Raw genomic sequence first — 19,673 nt, 5'->3', positions numbered from 1 at the left:
GTTCGCGCATTATGTAAACGTAAGTAAATGGTTGACTTATTTCTTATAACTTAAATATAAAAAGAGGATATATCGTGTTTGTAGTGAAATGCTTGTTAATTTGTAACGATTTGTTATTTAATTCGCGTAGTGAACTAAAAGACACGATAAAACATTTCAAAATATGATGAAACTATTACTAGATGAGTGTCGTGTTAAGCTGTACAAGGAAGAAAGGTCGAATCGGGATATCATTAATGAAATAGTGACTGCTAAACAGAAAGAGGTATTTTCAGACGTTACATTTATGATACAATGAGCATTATAGGTGAATTTTCTAGTGATTTGCTTAAAAAGGATATATATTGACTTTTCAGTCAGAATATTGATACGCGCATTAAATCAATCGAAATGTTACTATTATTTACAATCAATGAGTGTTAATTAGAACACTCAATTTAGTTCTTATACTGCGTAATACTGTTTATTAGTTCAAATCTAGAAGAACAAAACTATTGTTAAATAAAACTATTGTTAAATAAAGTAAAATCAGATCTGAACATCTAAATGTCACAGAATTGAATACTTTTAAATTGTGTATATTTATATTTGACAAGGGCGATGACGACAGATTCGTTGTATGTGATCTTGGTGACGTCATTAGCAAAGTTCAGCGTTGGAGGAAACTGATGCCGAGAGTTAAAATATTCTACGGTATGGAATCTTTTATTTACCGGGGAAGGATTGTGCCTGTAACGAGACTCGAAGTAAGTTTTGTATACAAAGTGCTTATACGCAAAAAGTTGCTTTAATGCCATCAACTATTTGAAATAATATCATCAGAATGTTTAACATCAATTTGGTAATTAAATTAAAAAGTCTAAATATAAAGTATAAAGTAATACTAAAAGATTTAGTACAAGGTTTCAAGTATTTCGTCGGAATTATGTGGCTTAATGAATCAGTTTTGTTTCTTGTTGGTGTTCAATGACTTATGTCACAACGTTTATATAAATTAAACAAAAGTTATCACAATTTTAGCTGTGAAATGCAATTCTTCTGAACCACTGTTGAAAGTTCTTGCTGATATGGGTGTATCGTTTGACTGTGCAAGCAAGGTAAAATGAATGCAACACAAACATTTATTTCCATTTAATTTAATGTAATAAATGAACACTTTTAGATTATGCCCCTTGTGATTTCCTAAAATAAATTACTTATCTGTTGGGTCCAGTCTCGTTTTTACTTAACGAGTTAATAGATTTTAAACCTCTTCTAGCTTATTTATTTTCCGAATCCAAAGAAATCTATATGAAATATTTTTACTCTATTGTTTTTTTTTGTTTTCATTTCCGAGTTCAAATATTCCGTATCAAACTTTTATTGTACTTAAAGTAACAAAGTTAACAAAGTTTTGTGAAAATGTCAAAGCAAATGGTACTGTGAAATAAAGAGGTCATTATAATGTTGTTGACTAAAATACAATTTTATCGGACGAGATCAAAGCTGAAAAGCCTTTGTAATCCTCGATTAGCGCCTCGTTCAATGTAGGCTTAACAAAAATGTGTTAATTTATTTGTATTAGTTTGATTACGTGTTTCATTTTTTGAAGCAACATTTCCAATTCACCAAGAAACATGTTAGAATAAAATAAACAAATTACAAACAACGAAACGCTAGTACATTAGATGTTACTGTATATTTATTTACCTGCATTCGGTTTTAATTTTTCTATCATCGAAATGTTTTCAAAATATATTGATCTTGACTGATGAAATATTCCAAGCATTGATATATATACAGTATGTTTAATAGCAACGCCGTCGTTTTTTAGAATGAAATTGAGGCAGTGCTCAAACTTGGTATTTCACCGACTCGTATTGTATATGCCCATCCTTATAAGCCGGTATCAAGTTTACTGCATGCAAAATATAAAGATGTTTCATTGATGACATTTGATTGTTCTGAAGAACTTTTCAAAGTGAAGGAATTCTATCCTTCAGCAAGGTATACCAATATGGTTAAATTTATACATTTTTATGTGTTTCATTTTAATTTTGTTTTAGTCGCCTCATTCATTCATATTTTAAAGACATATGTTTAACTTCAAAATAGAAATATTTCATCAACTTATTCTATATTCCTATCTTTACGATGTTATTTTACTTACTTATATTAAATTACTACATTGTTATTCCTATACAGAAATTTAATACAATACAGTAGGCGTCCAATTTCAATGTGGTTATCCATTGCATATCGTTTATCACTTTAGAGTATCATATTTTAGGGACCTTTATGTTGAAAATGATCAAAAGTATACATATACATGGCACAGTGCGTTAACACGACTGAAGGTGTCAGTTGATTGGCCCATTTCTGCTGGGCTGACGGCAGAGAAAGGGAAAGCGATAGAAATATCATATTCAGATGCTCGTTCATTGGTTACATTTTTCTGGGGTTTCATATTGTGACAACAGGGAACGTGTTTTTATGTTTGACTATGATACAAAAAAGAAAGAAAATCAACACACACTAGGTGAAATTTCCCCAAATCTGATTTTTACTTCCCTTTACTAATTATTTCCTACTTACTTACCTACAATCAAATTCCATTACCCCAAAATAATTCAAAATTTACTATCAACTATTTTTAAATTAAATCAATTTCCTTTTTTCATTTTACAAAATATTTTAAAATTATTTATCTTCAAATTTTTTCCTACTTTTTATTTTACATCTATTTTTCCTACCACCTTTTTAACGAACATCAACACACAAACCCTTTTAGTTTATCACAAAAAAATCATTTATTAACATTGATTTATAATATCATAGATCCAAGTGAATTGGTCAATTATGGACGGTCTGTAATACAATACCTTTTTTAGATAATTACGTTGCTAGTATTTAGTATTACACATCACACAAGCCACAAAAGAATTATGCATGGATGTTGCATGATTCGATATTACATACTAGTAAATTTTATAGCAGATAATTAATTGCTCTAGAACAAAATATTATTATTCCTCAATAAAATGTGTATAAATCACTTATAACTTTATTAACATTTTTTTTCTTTTAAGGCAATATCCAAATTGTACATTTCTATAGTTTTTATCGTTATTTTAAATACTTATGGAAAATTTTGACTTTGTAGACCAATTCGCAATAATTTACTGGTCGATAACGAGTATACTTTAGAATAGTTAAAAAATTTCAGGTTACTTCTACGACTTTTACCTGAAGTTGAATTCCAGGCTGAAGTACAATTTAACGGCAAGTTTGGTTGTCCTTTGTCTGATGTAGAGAATGTGCTACGAGTAGCAAAACAACTGAACCTTAATATCGTTGGTGTCAGGTATGTCCCAGATTTTACACTTTATACGAACATTTATTTGCATTTATTTGAGTGTTCAGTTGTTATTTGTAGAAGTTTAAGTTTTGTTAAAGAAAAATGGTACATTTAGGAAATTTCCGCACTAGGTGCAAATGATCACCTTTACGTTTTCCACTTGTGGGCTCATATCAATTATCAATTTTTAGAGTGGGCTAAATGTCTTGGGGATAATAAATGTCAGTATGAGTTATATTTTTTACTATCAGATTATTATATATATTTATGGCTTAAATATTTGTCAACAATTACGATTGTCCCATTGTTATTTCATTTATGGTATGCATGATGACTGCAATGAAATTGAATGAATATCAATGTAGTCAAAGTGCAAAGTAATTGTTTCTTATGTACAGCTCAGCTGCTAATTGTTTAAGTTTTCATGTGGGAAGCGGTGTACAGGATCCCAAAGCTTATGTGCCGATTCTCCACCAGTCAAAGAAAGTCTTTGACATTGCCAATTCACTTGGATTTGTTTTGAATGTACTAGACATCGGTGGAGGTTTTCCGGGACATCAAGGATCACTTAAACGTTTCGAAGCGGTATGCAGATATAGCATGTATAAAATTCACATATAAATTGTTTTATGTTTCATTTAGTAGAATTAATATTTGTAATCTCAGATTTATGTTATAATGTGCAGCCGGGTGAGCAACAGATCATTCAGAAAAAGAATTTTTTACAGGACATGTTATACCGTTGCAAAAAATTAATTTTAACTATTTTTTTTTTCAAATTAGCACACATAAGTGGAAAAATAAACGAGACTTACCTGTAAGTTGAAGTTGGATTTCAATTCTCCGAGGCGCAAGGTAACTGTGATGGGCTCCTGTGAGAGATGCTTGTAGTATCCAGTAGGTCAAACTTTAACTTGTTTAGTGAACACTCAAAATATTATTACCACATACATTAGTATATATATCAGGGTGGGCAAAATAAGTTATCTCGGAGGTGCACATGAGCCCATCACAGTGACCTTGTGCCTCGGAGGATTGAAATCCAACTTCAACATACAGGTTAGTCTCGTTTAATTTTCCAATTCTCCTATCAGCACAAGGTCACGTGATGTGGCCCCTGTGAGAGCTTTAAAGGTGTTCACGAACAACCCAGAAATACAAACAAATAATGATTGTTAATCTTTTACTTAACTACTTATACATTTATATATAATCTACTAAAACTTATCATTTGAACATCTGACAATGATTAAGTAATATTTGTTGTAATAATTTGTTTAATCTAAAAATAAATTGTATTTAAATCAAAGCACTTTGCAGAATGCTTTTAGCAAATTCATTACCTGTCCTAACAGATTTTTTATAAAATTGCGCAAAAGTGTTACTTGAAGACCAGCCAGCAGCTGACATAATGTCTTTTTTAGGCACTCCAGCCCTATCAGCTGCACGTACGGCAGCTGCTGTAGTGCTATGTCCCTTAAATTTGCTAATATATATTCCAGATGTTGCCAAAATATCTTTAAATAATCGATTTTGATAAAGTATTGACTCACACTGTGCGGTTTTTGTATACTAATGAATAATGAAGTACAATTTCCTGTAAATTCTACTGCTCTATCTAGATATGCATTCAATACAAAACTTATAAACAAATCGGGATTATGAAAAAACATCAAATATCAATGGCTGTACATGAAAACCAGGTCTACTCTGCTTGACACACAGTTGTATATAAAATGTCTCTTTATCAGGTAACAATGTCATATGATTTATATCTAAGAAATGTAAAGATTGTGCCCGTTGGCCAGACAATAGTGCCATGAGCATAACAAACCTTCATGAAAAAGTTTTGTCAGGAATTCTGCTACATGATTGACACTAATGATTCATGTAATCCATTACATTCACAAAACTCCTGCCATTTTTAAAATACACATTGTACTGTTTTTTCGTGGTAGCTCGCCACGAATTAATAATAATGGAAATTGCTGATTTTGAAAATCCTGATTGCTGATACATGTCCCTGACAGGTGACAACAATCAATTGAAGTTTTGGGATAAAGAGGGTGAATTTGATCTAGGGCAAATGATAATGTCAACAGATCTTTCCTCCGTGGAAGGCGATATGGGCGCGACACACACATTTTCAGTACATTGGGTTACTAGGGTTGAGTTGTCCAATGTAGCTGCAGAACAAAAATCCCCTGAGTTTTGTCTATCAGAAGTTTTTGTAAAACTCTGTCGATGACACGGAAAGGCAGAAAAGCATAACAAATTAAATCTGTCCAGCATAGCTGAAATGCATCAACAAATAAAGCCCCCGGATCAGGCTTTTACGAAATATTTTTTGCTAGTTTTGCCTTTAATCTCGAAGCAAACAAATCAATTACTGTCTGATAAGAAAACCTTACTAAAATTTTCTAGAAAATAGTGTCATTTAAAATCCACTCAGTATTATCATGAAACACACGACTCTCTTTATCCGCTTATGAGTTTTCTTTACCAGACAAGTGAGTTGCTGTCAGCCATATATTACATTTCTGAGCAAACTGCCAAATTAACTTGGCTATTAAATTACACTGATATGAGCGCGTGCCCCCGTATGATTTATAAAGGCTACCGTAGAACTGTTGTCTGACCGAATCATAACATGTTTATCTTTTAAAAGTTCAAGAAAGGTCATCATTCCCAGACAGACAGCCTTGAGTTTAAGATAATTTATGTTACCAGATAGTTCTGATGTACTCCATTGACCCCCTGTGCTAACATTATTACAAACAGCTTCCCAGCCGATTAAAGGCCTCAACAGACGGTAGGATTTTGAAGTACAACACCAATTAAAACTAAGATGTTCAGGCAAATCTTAATGTGTGAAGGCTACTATTTCTTGAATTTGGAAACCTTAAGTCTAGATGTAAGGTATAGGACATGTTCTTTTTTGAAAATCTTGTCTTACATATTTTTACAGACTTTCCACGATGACAAGTAACAGATTACCTAATTATCTCCTGATAATGGGTGTAATGAATGAAATTCCAGAACAACTACAGTGCTAAAACGTAAACATAGTATTAAGATGGGGTAAAATGATGTTGAAAAAAACTTTCCAGGAGACCAAAAGTTGTGTTATGTTCGAATCCCAAATTATTCCGAAAATGATTATGTCACGGTACATGTATTGAACTGTTCTCTAATTAGGGGAGGGAAGGTAACCGAGCCGGATAGCTTAGTCAGTAGAACCGCAGAACGGTATTCCGAGGGGCCCAAGTTTGAGTCTCGGTCAGGCTTCACATTAAAAAAATATATATATATTTCTTTTTAGTGGTGGTGTTTCAATCATTGCTGATGACGAAAAAAGTATTTAGTGAGTAAAGTATGTAAAGGATCAATTGGGAGGGATTCTTTTTAGGGAAACCTCAACTGATTCCTACAGTGTAGAATTACCGTCTGAATGCAAGTGTTGTATTGCTTTGAAAAATGTACATCTTATCTCTAATTAATGTTGTACAGCTAAATCCTACGTCTGTTGAGGCCTTAACGGAGAGTCTGTTGTCAGAGTTATTTGTGGGAGAGGCTTATAAATAGGTGAGCCAACAATGTACACCTTCAATCGCTGTAGGTGTTAAGCACATTTTCCTATCAAAATTGCCTTTCGTACCTTTTAAAGCAGCTGATTGTTCTTGTTCTTTTAATTTTGTATAAACAAATCCAAACTGAATAGCGACACAGCAGGAGGCAAAAGTTCCTATAAGTTCTGCGATTTTGCGTATAGTTATACCCCTATGTTGCATAGCTAGTGCTTCCTGTATTTTCTTTTTTAGCTTTGTTTGGTTTGTTTCAATTCAGTCAAATATATACATAGTGATTGAGTTAAGTATAAACCCTAGAAATGTTAACATTTGCGTTGGTTGGAACAATGATTTATTTTCATTGATACTAAAGCCTAACTGTGAAATAAGATCTCTTGTACACTGAACATTGTGTTAACATTCTCGATAACTGTTACCTTGTAAATAGGATTCATCAATGTAAATAACTGACAGCAAACCTTGTGCACGTAGCTGACCATATACGAGTTTCATTAATTTAGTAAACAGTCTTGGAGCACATGCTAATCCATTTGGTAGACATACATGAATCGTAAATATTTTCGAAACCGTTTGTCAACGTTATCTGTATAATAAGCGTCTTTAAAGACAATTAAAGTCATGTAGCAAACGGGAGTCATCATTCTGGTAGCTGATTGCAAACATTCCATTTTAAATTGTACATATTCAACAGACTGATTTAATTGCTTTAAGTTTAAAATCATTCTAAAAGAACCGTCCTTATATGGGCACAGAAATACAGGAGAAATATATCCCCCTGGTTCATGCACGGCTTTCACAATCACACCAGCAAAGAGAAACTTTTGGATTTCAATATCAAGAATTTCGGCTTCTGATTCATTTACAACTGTAGTCCGATAAGAGCCTTGAAAAGGTTTCTGTTACAACCTTGTGCTATTTCTAAATTTTGTTTATCTGATGTAATAGTTTTCCACTTTTCAAGAAAGTCTGGTAGTCGACCAGCCTTAAAAGTGACACAGTGTCCACTAACCTCACTTTCTAATAATGGCGCGTTTTGATGAATGGACGGCTCGGCCCATTGTTGTGTGCTTGAGTTGCTGAAGTTGCTGACTTGCCTGCTCTCCCCTTGCTTTGAACATTCAAAAAAACCCAAGGGGAAGGCCTGTTGTGTAAAAAAGGCCTACGTCGCTGCACATCAACTGGTTGATATATATGGTCCGTACTGTGCCTGTTTTGTTTCCTTTTCTGCCCAACTTTGTTTGCTTCTGAAATAAACCGATGTTGTCGTCAAACAAATTTTCAGTGACAGGATTATGCTGAGAACAAGGGGATGCATAATCCTGATTCAATTTTTTCTGCATTTGATCTCTTCTTCTGGCGTTCATGTCATTACTGGCCAAAGTGGTAAATGCCAAATTGTCCACTAATAGAGCAACAACATCCTCTATATTCTCATGCTTTGCGTTTTGTTGCGTTTTGATCTCGTTTCTGATGATAACACCCTCCATATTTCAGGATTGACTTCTATGGTGTAAAGAAATGTTGTATTCTCCGGTATCAACTAACCCGGCTTTTTTGCTCTCGTCTAGGCTTGTTGCCATCAGATTTTGGACAAATGTCGACATTTCACCAAACACTGATAACCCTTTCACCTCTGATAGTGAAAGCGAGACTGTACACTGTCCCAAAATGGAGCACTCGTTCTTTTCTTCGCCTTTTTGAACTTGAATCGGATCACTTTCATAATTTGCAATGTTTTCATTAAATTTTGTAGTCTTTAATGTTTTAGAAACACAACATCTTAAATTCAACTAGTTCGAATAACAAATACCATAAAATCACTTTTCATATGTCACGTCTATACTCTACTGGAGCTAACCTGCAATTGACCAACTGGATACTACAAGCATCTCTCACAGGGGTCACATCACGTGACATTGTGCTGATAGGATTGGTATTTACGTCTTCGATAGTAATACAGGTTAGGCACTTGTTGGTGAAAATTTTATAGATATTTTGTTATCAACTTTTAATTTATACATTTTAAATTGCCTTATGAATCAATTCATTGCATTTATCAAATGTCAAATATTGTAACAACACTGTAAATAAAAAGGAGCTTGCAGTTGTGAGAGAGAGAGACAAAATTTGTTCCTCTTTTTATTAGTATTTTATTTCATTAAGATATTTTGTTTTATTTTATTTTTATTTTATTGCACACTCTACACTTTGTCCTTATTTGTTGCATAGATCTCTCTCAATAATATGATGATTGTATCTAAAAATGATTTCTATTGAAACATCACGTGGTACAAATGCTGAAAAGACATTAGTTATTCTTTATGAAGTGTAAAATAAATAAAAGCATTCTTAAAACATAAGATTCGGGTTGGTCCCCTGCTTTCCGCAAATGTCAATCTACAACATGTACGAGGGTTGTCCCAAAATATCGTAGACAAAGTCTGTTACTCAATCACTTATAAAACAATAGAGTCGTCAAGCTAGGGAAAAGTCAATACACCTTTTATGTGTGTCTATGCGAAATAAAATCAAAATACGTCCAAAACTGACCAAGTTATTAAAATTTAAAGAATGCTACCTATTCTTACCCGGCGCACGCCGTCATAAACGTCATGACGTTGCAAGATTTAAGAAAAAATGTTTTTCAAAGTATTTTCCGTGTTTCTCGATCCACTATCGGTGTCGGGCGACCCATTTATCATAACCATTTTCAAAATAGTCCTACTTTAATGTCTTCAACACTCGTCGAGTTTCCTTGCCTAGTACCCTGAAATTTTCGAACCTCAGGGTGACCTCGTAATTGTGATTTCACATAAGGAAACACTGCAAAGTCTAAGGGCGTATGGAAGTCTCTAAAAACCTATCAATTCAAGTTCAAGCTGTGTCTCCTGAGATCTATGGCAAAGTGCATTATCTTGATAAAATATAATGTTCTCCATGTTGTCAGTTAATGCTGGACGCTTCTTGAACTGAACACAGTATTCAATGACATCGCGCTGCGCCGCATTTTCATCTGACGTCGCCATTTTGGGAATTTTCAAAATAGCATTGCTGTTACATATTATGCTACAGATTTTTTCAAAGTAACGTTACATAAACGTCTGTTGGTGATATGACGTAAAAATGAATGACGTCATTCCACAGGAATGTATTTCCCATAATTATTATTATGCTGGAAGTTAAAGGCATATTTTTAAGAAGCATGCTCTCAACACTGACTAATATTTTATCGTGCTCCGGGTATGTTGTACTGTTTAATATGAAACCCTGATAAAAAGCGTTACCTTATATATTGGCTATTTACTTTAAGAAGGTAAATTAACAAATGACCAAGGAAGATATCTGGTAAATTTTATTAAGTCATGACGTCAGGTTGAAGAGAAAATAATGTAGTCTACGACATTTTGGGACAACCCTCGTAGATATTGTCTAGTTGAAACTTAATTTTGGACAACAACAATCGAAGTCTTAAGCTGAGTATGGTAAATGTAGTAGTAATAATATTAATAAAAATAAAAATAATAATAATTAATAATAATAATAATAACACTAATAATAATACAGAGTCCAGTAAATACTGGCAACATTGTTTGATAACATTTATCACTTGATAGCTCAATGATGCTTCAAAGAAAATAATATTTACAATTTTACTGTTTTCCTTCAGATGTCTACGGTCATCAACAAAACCTTGGAAGAGATGTTTCCACCTAGTATCGAAATAATAGCCGAACCTGGCAGATATATTGTAGCTTCGGCATTTACAGTTGTCGCTTATATTTTTGGTAAACGATGTCATAGCAATGTAACTTGTATGTATGGCAAAGGTAATTAAGTTATGGTTAAAATAAATAAAAACCTATCATACATATTTTGAATTTCCCCCATTTTTTCAAAGAAAAGAAGTGTAAAATTTAATTAAGTAAAGTTATGTCATATTAAATAAATTCGTGCGTTATATGGCATAGTTTGATAGTTTTTAATAATATGTTATTGTTTTATCCGTCATAGCTTAAAATAAATTCGTGATGCATCTGACACACTCCTAAATGAATTCTGTTTATCTGTTTCAGTTGGAAAGAGATTCGTGGTTTTATCCGTAATAGTTTGATATGAATTCCTGATTTATATGTCATATTTTGAAATAAATGTGTGGTTTATCTATAACAATGAAATGAATTCATGTTTCTTGGTATTAAACTGGTATTTAAGAAGTTGTGTATAGAGGGGTCGGTAAGTATAATGAAGGACATTTCCTTTTATTATCTCTAAAACGATTACGCAATATCCATTGTAATTCAATATCTTAGGTGTGGGTGGTTGTTCCTACGGTGTCACAATAATATAAAACATGAAATACTTCAATTTTCAATTCAGATAGTAATAGAGAAAATAGCATGTCTTCAAACCACGAAACTTCCACAACATATTTTCTTAATGACAGCATCTTTGGAAGTTTTGTTGATTGTTGTTTGTGCCGACCTGGTAGCGAAGAATATACTCCAAACATTTTACGGGTAACTTTAAAAATTTGTTTTTTACCGTCCGTCACACATGTCAAATTCCAAAAGATGTGTTTATCTTTTGATTAATAATAATGAGTTTTAATAGTATATGATGTGGAAATACTGCCTTTCTTTCTTTTTCTTTTTGTAAAGTTACAAATAATTTGTCATCATATTTTACAGCACAAATCTGAAGATAAACTTGTTGAAAGTACCATATCAGGATTTGCACCTTTTGATGTCCTGAATAAATCAGTAATGTTACCTGATCTAAATGTTGGTGATTGGATTTATTATGAGAACATGGGTGCTTACACCATGAGCATGGCAACATCATTTAACGGGATAAGTGTTCCAGATATCATGTATCATTGCCTTGAGAACTTATGGTAAATATCGATTACATTTTTCTGTCTGTGTGTATTCTATGTTTAATGAGGGTGCATCCGCCCAGTTAAGGCACTAAATGCAGCTTTCGCTGCCGAGTTCTTACGCCGGATATGTCAAAACGGTTTAATTTGGAAAAACAAAGTAGTTATAATTGACGTCCATGCAATTTCCATTGAGTAATAGCCAAAAATATGAATATTGAGCCAAAATTAGGTCACTGTGCATCGGTCAATTTTTCTAAGGTGATCAACATATTATATTGTCTGAATATCTAAATGTCATTTCATGATTTGTAAATACTTTTTCATATAAATCTATTTGTGTTATGTTTTTTATTTAATTTGTATTGAAGATCGTTCTTTTTTTATTTAAGCGGTAATCACAGTTGTCGGGTGAACACTATTCATGTGTAAGAGCAAAGATTCGTAAATTCTATCACAAAACCTATTTATATCTTCGAAAATATGTTATTTGCCGATGCACCTACCTGTTAAATATTGTCTTTAGATGATAATTTCTCATATTTCAGGCATGATGTTTATTCTGACCAAAGACTTTATTGCACGAAACGTCCGTAGATTTTAACGTTCAACAGAATTGCAGAGGATAGCAACAGCACTTTTTTATAAATTTTATCTTTATCTATATTGAAAACGGTCTTGCTCAATGAGTCCGAGACGATTGAAGATGATAGGTTTTAAGCGTTGTAATATAATACAAGTGAAAACATTTAAGAAATTTTAGTTTTATTATTGAAACAAAAATACTTTGAAAAGGAAATAAGTGTGGTCATGAGTATCATATAAGAAGATTGGGTAGACTGAGAAACATGTTGACAATGCAAAATCAAATGACAGTTATTTCTTAGCCAAGCTTAGAACAATTGTAGATTTTGGGTCCATGAATGATGTCAAAAACTATGCTTACATTTCCTATGTCATGACTTCAGAATTAATAATTATTATGTTTCTTTCATTTGGAAGTTGAAAGTTTTATTTCTTCACTTTGAACATGATATTCATTGTAAAGTACCCACATAAATATCCTTTGGAAATCATCAGTAATATCTATTTATAAAAAGAGTGGGCAGTATTTTCATATTTTAGGGTTTTTCTTTTATATTTTATCCTCAACATTTGTCATTATCCATTATTGTCAAACCATCATTTTAGTAATCAATCTTTTTAAAAACACAACTATTTTTCTCTCAGCCTAACTGAAACAAATGAGAGTAATGTCACTTAAAAAGTGCTTCGATGGATATGGTCATGTTTCACAAATTTGATAGTTAAATAGCGATTATTCTTGTGTGCTCTGAAACTTTTACTTTTCATAAATCTTCAAATGGTAACATTGCACCCTCAATAATATTTCGTCTTCTGTCAATACTGCTGTCACATTTAATATCTTTCTATTTTCTTTCTTCTCTGGAAAATATGCCAACTACTTGTGACATGAATAATGTCTGAAAAAATTCTTACATACTGTCTTCTATCTATTTATGTTATTTCCAGACAAACTATTTTTTGTCATTATTTTCCAGAAATGTGTTAGGTGTGCTATATCTTTGAAAGTATACATTAAAAATGCACACATACGGTTTCACAAATCTATAAATCACTGATTCTTGGGGCTTTCCTCCCTGTCTTTAGGATAAACTTGGTACCTAAAATAAGGAATGAGTATTATTATATTTCCTAGCAAACAATCAATAAAAAAATGACATACACAGGTGTATATTATTCTTATTTTATATATTCTTGTTCCTAAACAATTCTTAATCACGCTTACAGGTTAACATTTCAGAATAAATATATTGGCTGTTTGGCCTACTGCAGAAACAGAAATCTCCTACGATTTTAATAAAATACCATGAAACACATGAATAAAAGCCATTTCAACGATAACCAATATATATCATAAAGTAATCTTAAGACATTTTTACAATTTGTTGTCTTTTATCCTAGTTCATTAATCAATAACATCTAATTGGTTTTGGCATGGCAGTTCTGTTTAAGTGTAGCAAAAAATGTTCAACATTAGCCATTGGTGTTCATGCGTATTCTTCTTTTTCAGTCAAATTATTGAATGTTGTATCTGTGATTTCTTTTGGACTTTCTTGTAAAGTACATAATCATTAATATTGCAATGTTTCTTGTCTTTTTAAGTATGGTTTTAACAAATGTCCTGCTTATAATTATGCAACTATTGTTTTGACCTGAAATTATGCCTTTGATTTACAATCTTTTAATGTTAAAATCGAACTTAAATATTTGGCGATAACGTGTAATTGTATCTTTTTGTTGACGAAGAGACACGTTTCAGACATTAAAAAGGCAACTTTTAATGTGTCCTATACACCGACTAGGTTATATAATCAAATACGTAGCGGTATTGTATACAGTTATACAATATATAATACAGCTATATTGTTTACATGATATATGTGTCATAATAAAGCATAATAAATACATGAAAGTAATAGACAAGAAAAAGATCCAACCTTACCACAAATCTTCTAAACAATGGTATTTTATGTCAGGAACACCAAGACCGTTAAATGATGAAGTCAAACTGAGTGTATAAGCACCCATGTTTTCATAGTAGATCCAGTCACCTATACGTAGGTCAGGCAGCATTACTGATCTGTTTAGACAATCACCAGGTGCGAGGGTAAATCCTAATATCGTACTTTCAACAAGTTCCTTGCCTTTTATGGCCTGGACCAGAATAAATAAATAGTTATATATCAACAATCCAAATATACAAAATGCTAGGAATATATAATGATAAATGGGTTATTAAATACTGCAATTGCCACACAGAAAAACTATATTAAAAACTAACGTGAACCAATTTTTAGATTATACCAATAAAATGATGTAATTATTTGGAAATCAGAATCCGCTTGCTAAGCTAAATAAAGAGATCATCGGATATCTAATCTTGGGATTGCAGGTTCTATCCTCATACATGTCAAAATGTGGTCGTGGCAGTTGATTTCGAACATTTAGCCTCATGGATACTCATCTTCCACGGATTATTTAAACAATTATGGGGTGATAAGCAGTCAGTCACTTACAAAGGAATTGGTTATCAAAATATGTAGATTAGGTGAACCAATCGCCGAGATAGATCAATACTTTATATAAATCAGTGTAAAAATCAGAGGAACAAACAAATAATTGCATGTCAGATACTAGACTGAATAACGGTTTTACTTTTTAAAGTTATATATCATTCGTGAGGATAACAATATGAAAATATGAACTTAGTTTTACCTTGACTAACTTGGGAGTATAAATTTCGCTTCCCGGTTTGTAAAGATGACCGAACACAAAGTTGCCAAAGACACTGTCATTGATAAAATACGTTGTAGAAACTTTGGCGTTTGATGCTGTTTGAATTTCGTCATTGTCATCTGAAGTACATATAATAAATTATACCTTAATTTAAGTATAAATATTACATAGACACTATATAAAAACTGTATTACTCAGCTGAATTCTTAAATTTATATATTTTGATGATTCACATATTTTTGAAACAATGTGAGTTAATTAATTTGCCCAAATACATTAAAGTTAGCACGTTTGATAAACGATATTTAAATGACAAAGCTAGACATTTTACTATAATCGTTTAAATTGGAGTTAATACGGGAGATTTTCTCTTCCATCATTCGTTATAGGCATGCACACACATTCATTTATTTATAAGTTATATATCATAATTTGATTTAAAGAAAACCTGGAATTTCTCATTCATAAGAGCAATTTTTCAATTACCCGTTTCATTACCAGCTATTGATTTCTTGTAACATCTTTTGCCAATAATATTAGCAACCACAGTAAAGGCAGAGGCCACAATATACCTGCCAGGTTCGGCTATTATCTCGAGGTTATTGTCCGGTGGAAACAAGTCCAACACTGTTTTGTTAATGACTTCAGCGAACTGTAGAAAGTAAATGTTTAACATTTTTAACCTGAATAAGGTTTGCCAACGTTTCTGATGGATGAACTTATTGTCTATGATATATATACAGTATATTTCTTTGTATTCATTCTTTATAATAAGATAGTATTAAGATTGTTGTCATACCTTTGTAAATTGACGTGAAGTGTTATGATCTCCCGGAAAGCCTCCACCAATGTCTAAAATAGTCATATTGAATCCTATTTCTTCAGCAATATCAAATACATCTCTTGATTGGCTGAGAACGGAAATGTAAGCTTCGGGATCTTTTACATCACTTCCGACATGAAAGCTAAGTTTTAATTACAATATAATAATATATAATATGATTTAATAAAAGATTTTTTTTACGGATTTCCTGCAACAATTATTCAGTTATCCCGAATGTGCCGCGAAGTTAGCATGTGTGCCGTTTTGTTATAAATTTAGTTTAATCGCCACCATGTTCCAAACCAGCAAGGAAAGAAAATAGGTTTTCCTTAGCTCAACTGCTCAACTTCTGTAACCAGACTTAAGTTTTTGATAGGAGTCGCTCAGTGTTTGTGAGCAGTTGACTTTGCAAAAATAAAAAAGGCGGCACTAAGGTTTTCATGCTTAACCTGAAAACTGTCATGGAAATATTTTGATAAGCTGGTAAGCATTTAAGCGATTAAATCTAGTTTCTTACACAGAGTGAAAACATAACGTATTTTTGTACATATTTTGAATTAGTTAGTTCCCCTAATGAAGTATATAAGTGTTATACCTTACACCTACAATGTTAAGGTTCAAATCATAAGCCAAGCGGAGCACTTTCTTGACTTCAGACAATGGACAACCAAATCTGCTACCAAATTGTATTCTCGCATCAAATTCTATCTCAGGAAGAAGTCGCAATAGTAATCTTAATAGAAACCAAAGTAATATTTACAGTTTCAGTTTATCTAAGAATTTTTAAACAAAATAAAGAGCCAATTCATCCAGCTAACAATTGTATTTAAAAACTCAATTCGTTACAGTTACAATATGTGTTCTTATTATTATGAGAAACATGATAGTCATTTGCTCCGTAATTGTAAACTAGAGAAATTGTTTTGTATTTAACAAACAAATACAATGAAAATGAATCGCGAAAATAAAGGTCTTAAAGAGACACTTCAAACTAGATTATTTCGATTTCCTTACTTTGCCGACGGGTAAACGTCCTTTATTTTGTATAGCTCAATCGATGTATCAAATGTCATCAAAGAAACATTTTTAAGTTTCGCATAATTCAAACTTGAAACCGGTTTGTAAGGATGAGCGTAAACAATACGGGAAGGTGATACATCTAGACTCAACACTGCTTCAATCTCTCTCTGAAATCATTATGCTAACACTATGATTTCCAAACGTTTTCCATTATTTATCACATACCCGTGCCTCCTTTTTAAACGTTATTGCACGGCATGTATCTTGACTTGACGTCATTATTTTCAATCATATATTAACATAGACTAAATAGTAACACTAAATGCCCATCAACTTAAAACTGTTAACAGTTCTTATTTTGGATATGTGATAAATAGAATTTTTTATTTACTTACTTGATTAAACTCGTTGAATAAAAAATGTAGTGCTCGGAAGATCGTTAGAGGCTCGTATAATAAACAAATTTTCAACTTGTTTAATAAATTCAGTTTTAAACGTATATTTATTCAATATCTCTATCATTATAGTTTACGCTCATTTGCGGATATCTAGTTACCAAATTATAACGTTAAGCGTTCCATGTAACAATAATAATATTGATATTTAATAAAATTATAAAGCAACCATATCGTAAATATCGAAAAAAAAATGGTTAACACCTTGCAAGTTTTAAAGTTCTGTTCAATTTTGCATGCCAACAATTATGTTTTATGTTTGAATATAAGTGATCTTTGCCCATTTTAATTCGGGATCCGTACACAAAGTGAACTCACACCACAGGCATGTTACCATTCAACTAGGGTATTGTATGGTAGTTATAACAAATAATCGATGAAACTGAAACTTATTTCAGCTTACAAAATAATGATGTTACAATTTATATTAATATAACATGTATATGAAGTTCAGACAGAAAACAAAACATTTACCTTACTTGCACAATCAAATGAAACGCCCATATCAGCAAGAATCTTCAGCAAAGCCTGGTCTGTATTGCACTTCACAGCTATAAGAATGACTTTTACTTAACATCATTTGGTAAATTTTGACAATATAAGTTTTGGTTTGATTTAAAGCGACAACAGCTCAGAAAATTTCTTTTTGTCGAAATTAAGTATGTGTAGCATAACTGGAAGATAAAGACCGGACCTTTACGCAAAAAGAACCTAAATAATTTCTCAATCGTTTCATTGAATAATCTGTTTTATTGTTATTTAATAACGGTAATAATAGCATAACCCGGTGCAATAGCGGCAATGGTAAGCGACTTTGTATTCCACGCTATAATAATTGCTTCTTACTTAATTCTAAATTATCATATTTCAATAATCATACATGTATGTAAATGAATTCTGCTTAATCAGATACAAGGGTCGTTACAGTACCTTGTCTTAACAACACTGTATATGAACAGGCTAAATAAAACCGTGGCTACAATATTTTGAATTCTGACGTTTGGGCATTTTTTAAAGTATCCCGTTTTTGACTATTTTTTTCCATATCACCTTCAGGGTCTCTGCAACGATTATATCAAACAAAATAAATAAAATAACCACCATACCATAAAAGATCTTTATTCGTGGCATTAACTTTCTCCAACGCTGTACCTTCTCAATGACGTCACCAATGTCACACATCAAAAATCTTTCGTCATCACCCTTGTTGTAAGAAAAGATAGTGATCAGGTGTTGCATGTCTGACTTCGATAAACATACATGTAAATAATAAATCATTGTGTCTATTTAATGCATCTGTATAAATGTGTTTAATGTATCAATTTGCCGTGTGCCCTATCCTGTTTTTTTATTTGGGATCCTGCAGGGTTCCTTGCCGTTGGTCCTGTGTTGCTGGGTCATATGGGCTTTGCGTTCCTTGTTGATCATGTTTTTCATATTGTTCCCCTTTTATTATCATTTTCTTTTCAAATACTGACTGTCTAATTCTTTAAAGTTGTATTTAATCTTGTGTTCTGAAATATCTTAAGTCATATACGGAACAGATCATGTTTCCGTGTTCTTGTTAATCTGCTTATTGTACCTTTATCACATACAAATTTATTGTCGTTCGACAATGCTTTAATAAATAACTGTTATAGAATATCACACAAATTGGGGAAAATAAAACAGAAAATAAAGGAAATCATTTCAAGCTACTAGACTAAGTGGCAACAACCGCATATTACATTCATGAATCAGTACAGACTAAAATGTACTAAATCGTGAATTCATGAAGTTGAAATCGTGAATTCACGAAGTTGAATTCGTGAAGTTGAAATCGTGAATTCATGAAGTTGAAATCGTGAATTCGTGAATTTGAAAGCATGACTTCATGAAGTTTAAATCGTAAATTCGTGAAGTTGAAATCGTGAATTCATGAAGCTGAAATCGTGAATTCATGAATTCCGTATGTTGAAACGTGAATTTACGAAGTTAAATATGTGAATTCATGAAGATGAAATCGGGAATTCATGAAGTCGAAATGGCCCTACCGGTCTTTCGTACTACGAAAGACCGGTGGGGCCATTTCAACTTCATGAATTCTCGATTTCAGCTTCATGAATTCTCGATTTCAACTTCAAGAATTCACGATTTCAACTTCAAGAATTCACGATTTCAACTTCATGAATTCACGAATTTACGAAGTTGAAATCGTGAATTCGCGAAGTTGAAATCGTGAATTCGTGAAGTTGAAATCGTGAATTCACGA

At 32.3% G+C, this 19,673-nt stretch overlaps 2 protein-coding genes across 5 annotated transcripts; one reads left to right on the top strand and one right to left on the bottom strand.

Annotated features, from left to right (window-relative positions):
• LOC132740682 (antizyme inhibitor 2-like) lies at positions 1 to 13,953 on the top strand. Of its 4 annotated transcripts, none has more exons than XM_060728630.1 (10): positions 1 to 265; positions 597 to 693; positions 1,021 to 1,097; positions 1,814 to 1,986; positions 3,206 to 3,343; positions 3,757 to 3,922; positions 10,595 to 10,754; positions 11,305 to 11,444; positions 11,616 to 11,821; positions 12,352 to 13,953. In XM_060728630.1, exons 1-10 carry the CDS (start codon positions 164 to 166, stop codon positions 12,398 to 12,400), a joined length of 1,308 nt encoding a protein of 435 aa, XP_060584613.1. In that variant the 5' UTR covers positions 1 to 163; the 3' UTR covers positions 12,401 to 13,953. The 4 variants fall into 4 exon arrangements, with proteins under 4 accessions (XP_060584613.1, XP_060584614.1, XP_060584617.1 ...); XM_060728631.1 differs by having other exon boundaries at positions 202 to 307; XM_060728634.1 differs by having other exon boundaries at positions 217 to 265; positions 597 to 746.
• Positions 13,954 to 14,571: 618 nt separating this feature from the next.
• On the bottom strand, positions 14,572 to 17,987 carry LOC132740673 (ornithine decarboxylase-like). The gene is made up of 7 exons (XM_060728617.1): positions 17,897 to 17,987; positions 16,962 to 17,134; positions 16,543 to 16,680; positions 15,924 to 16,089; positions 15,611 to 15,776; positions 15,104 to 15,243; positions 14,572 to 14,595 (listed from the first exon to the last, which is right to left on the bottom strand). Exons 1-7 carry the CDS (start codon positions 17,924 to 17,926, stop codon positions 14,572 to 14,574), a joined length of 837 nt encoding a protein of 278 aa, XP_060584600.1. The 5' UTR covers positions 17,927 to 17,987.
• Between the last annotated feature and the right edge of the window lie 1,686 nt (positions 17,988 to 19,673).

The sequence above is a fragment of the Ruditapes philippinarum genome, unplaced genomic scaffold (genome assembly GCF_026571515.1).
Source record: "Ruditapes philippinarum isolate M1 unplaced genomic scaffold, ASM2657151v2 ctg861_1_1_1_1, whole genome shotgun sequence".
NCBI lineage: Eukaryota > Metazoa > Mollusca > Bivalvia > Venerida > Veneridae > Ruditapes > Ruditapes philippinarum.
This window is presented reverse-complemented; position numbering and strand designations above follow the sequence as displayed.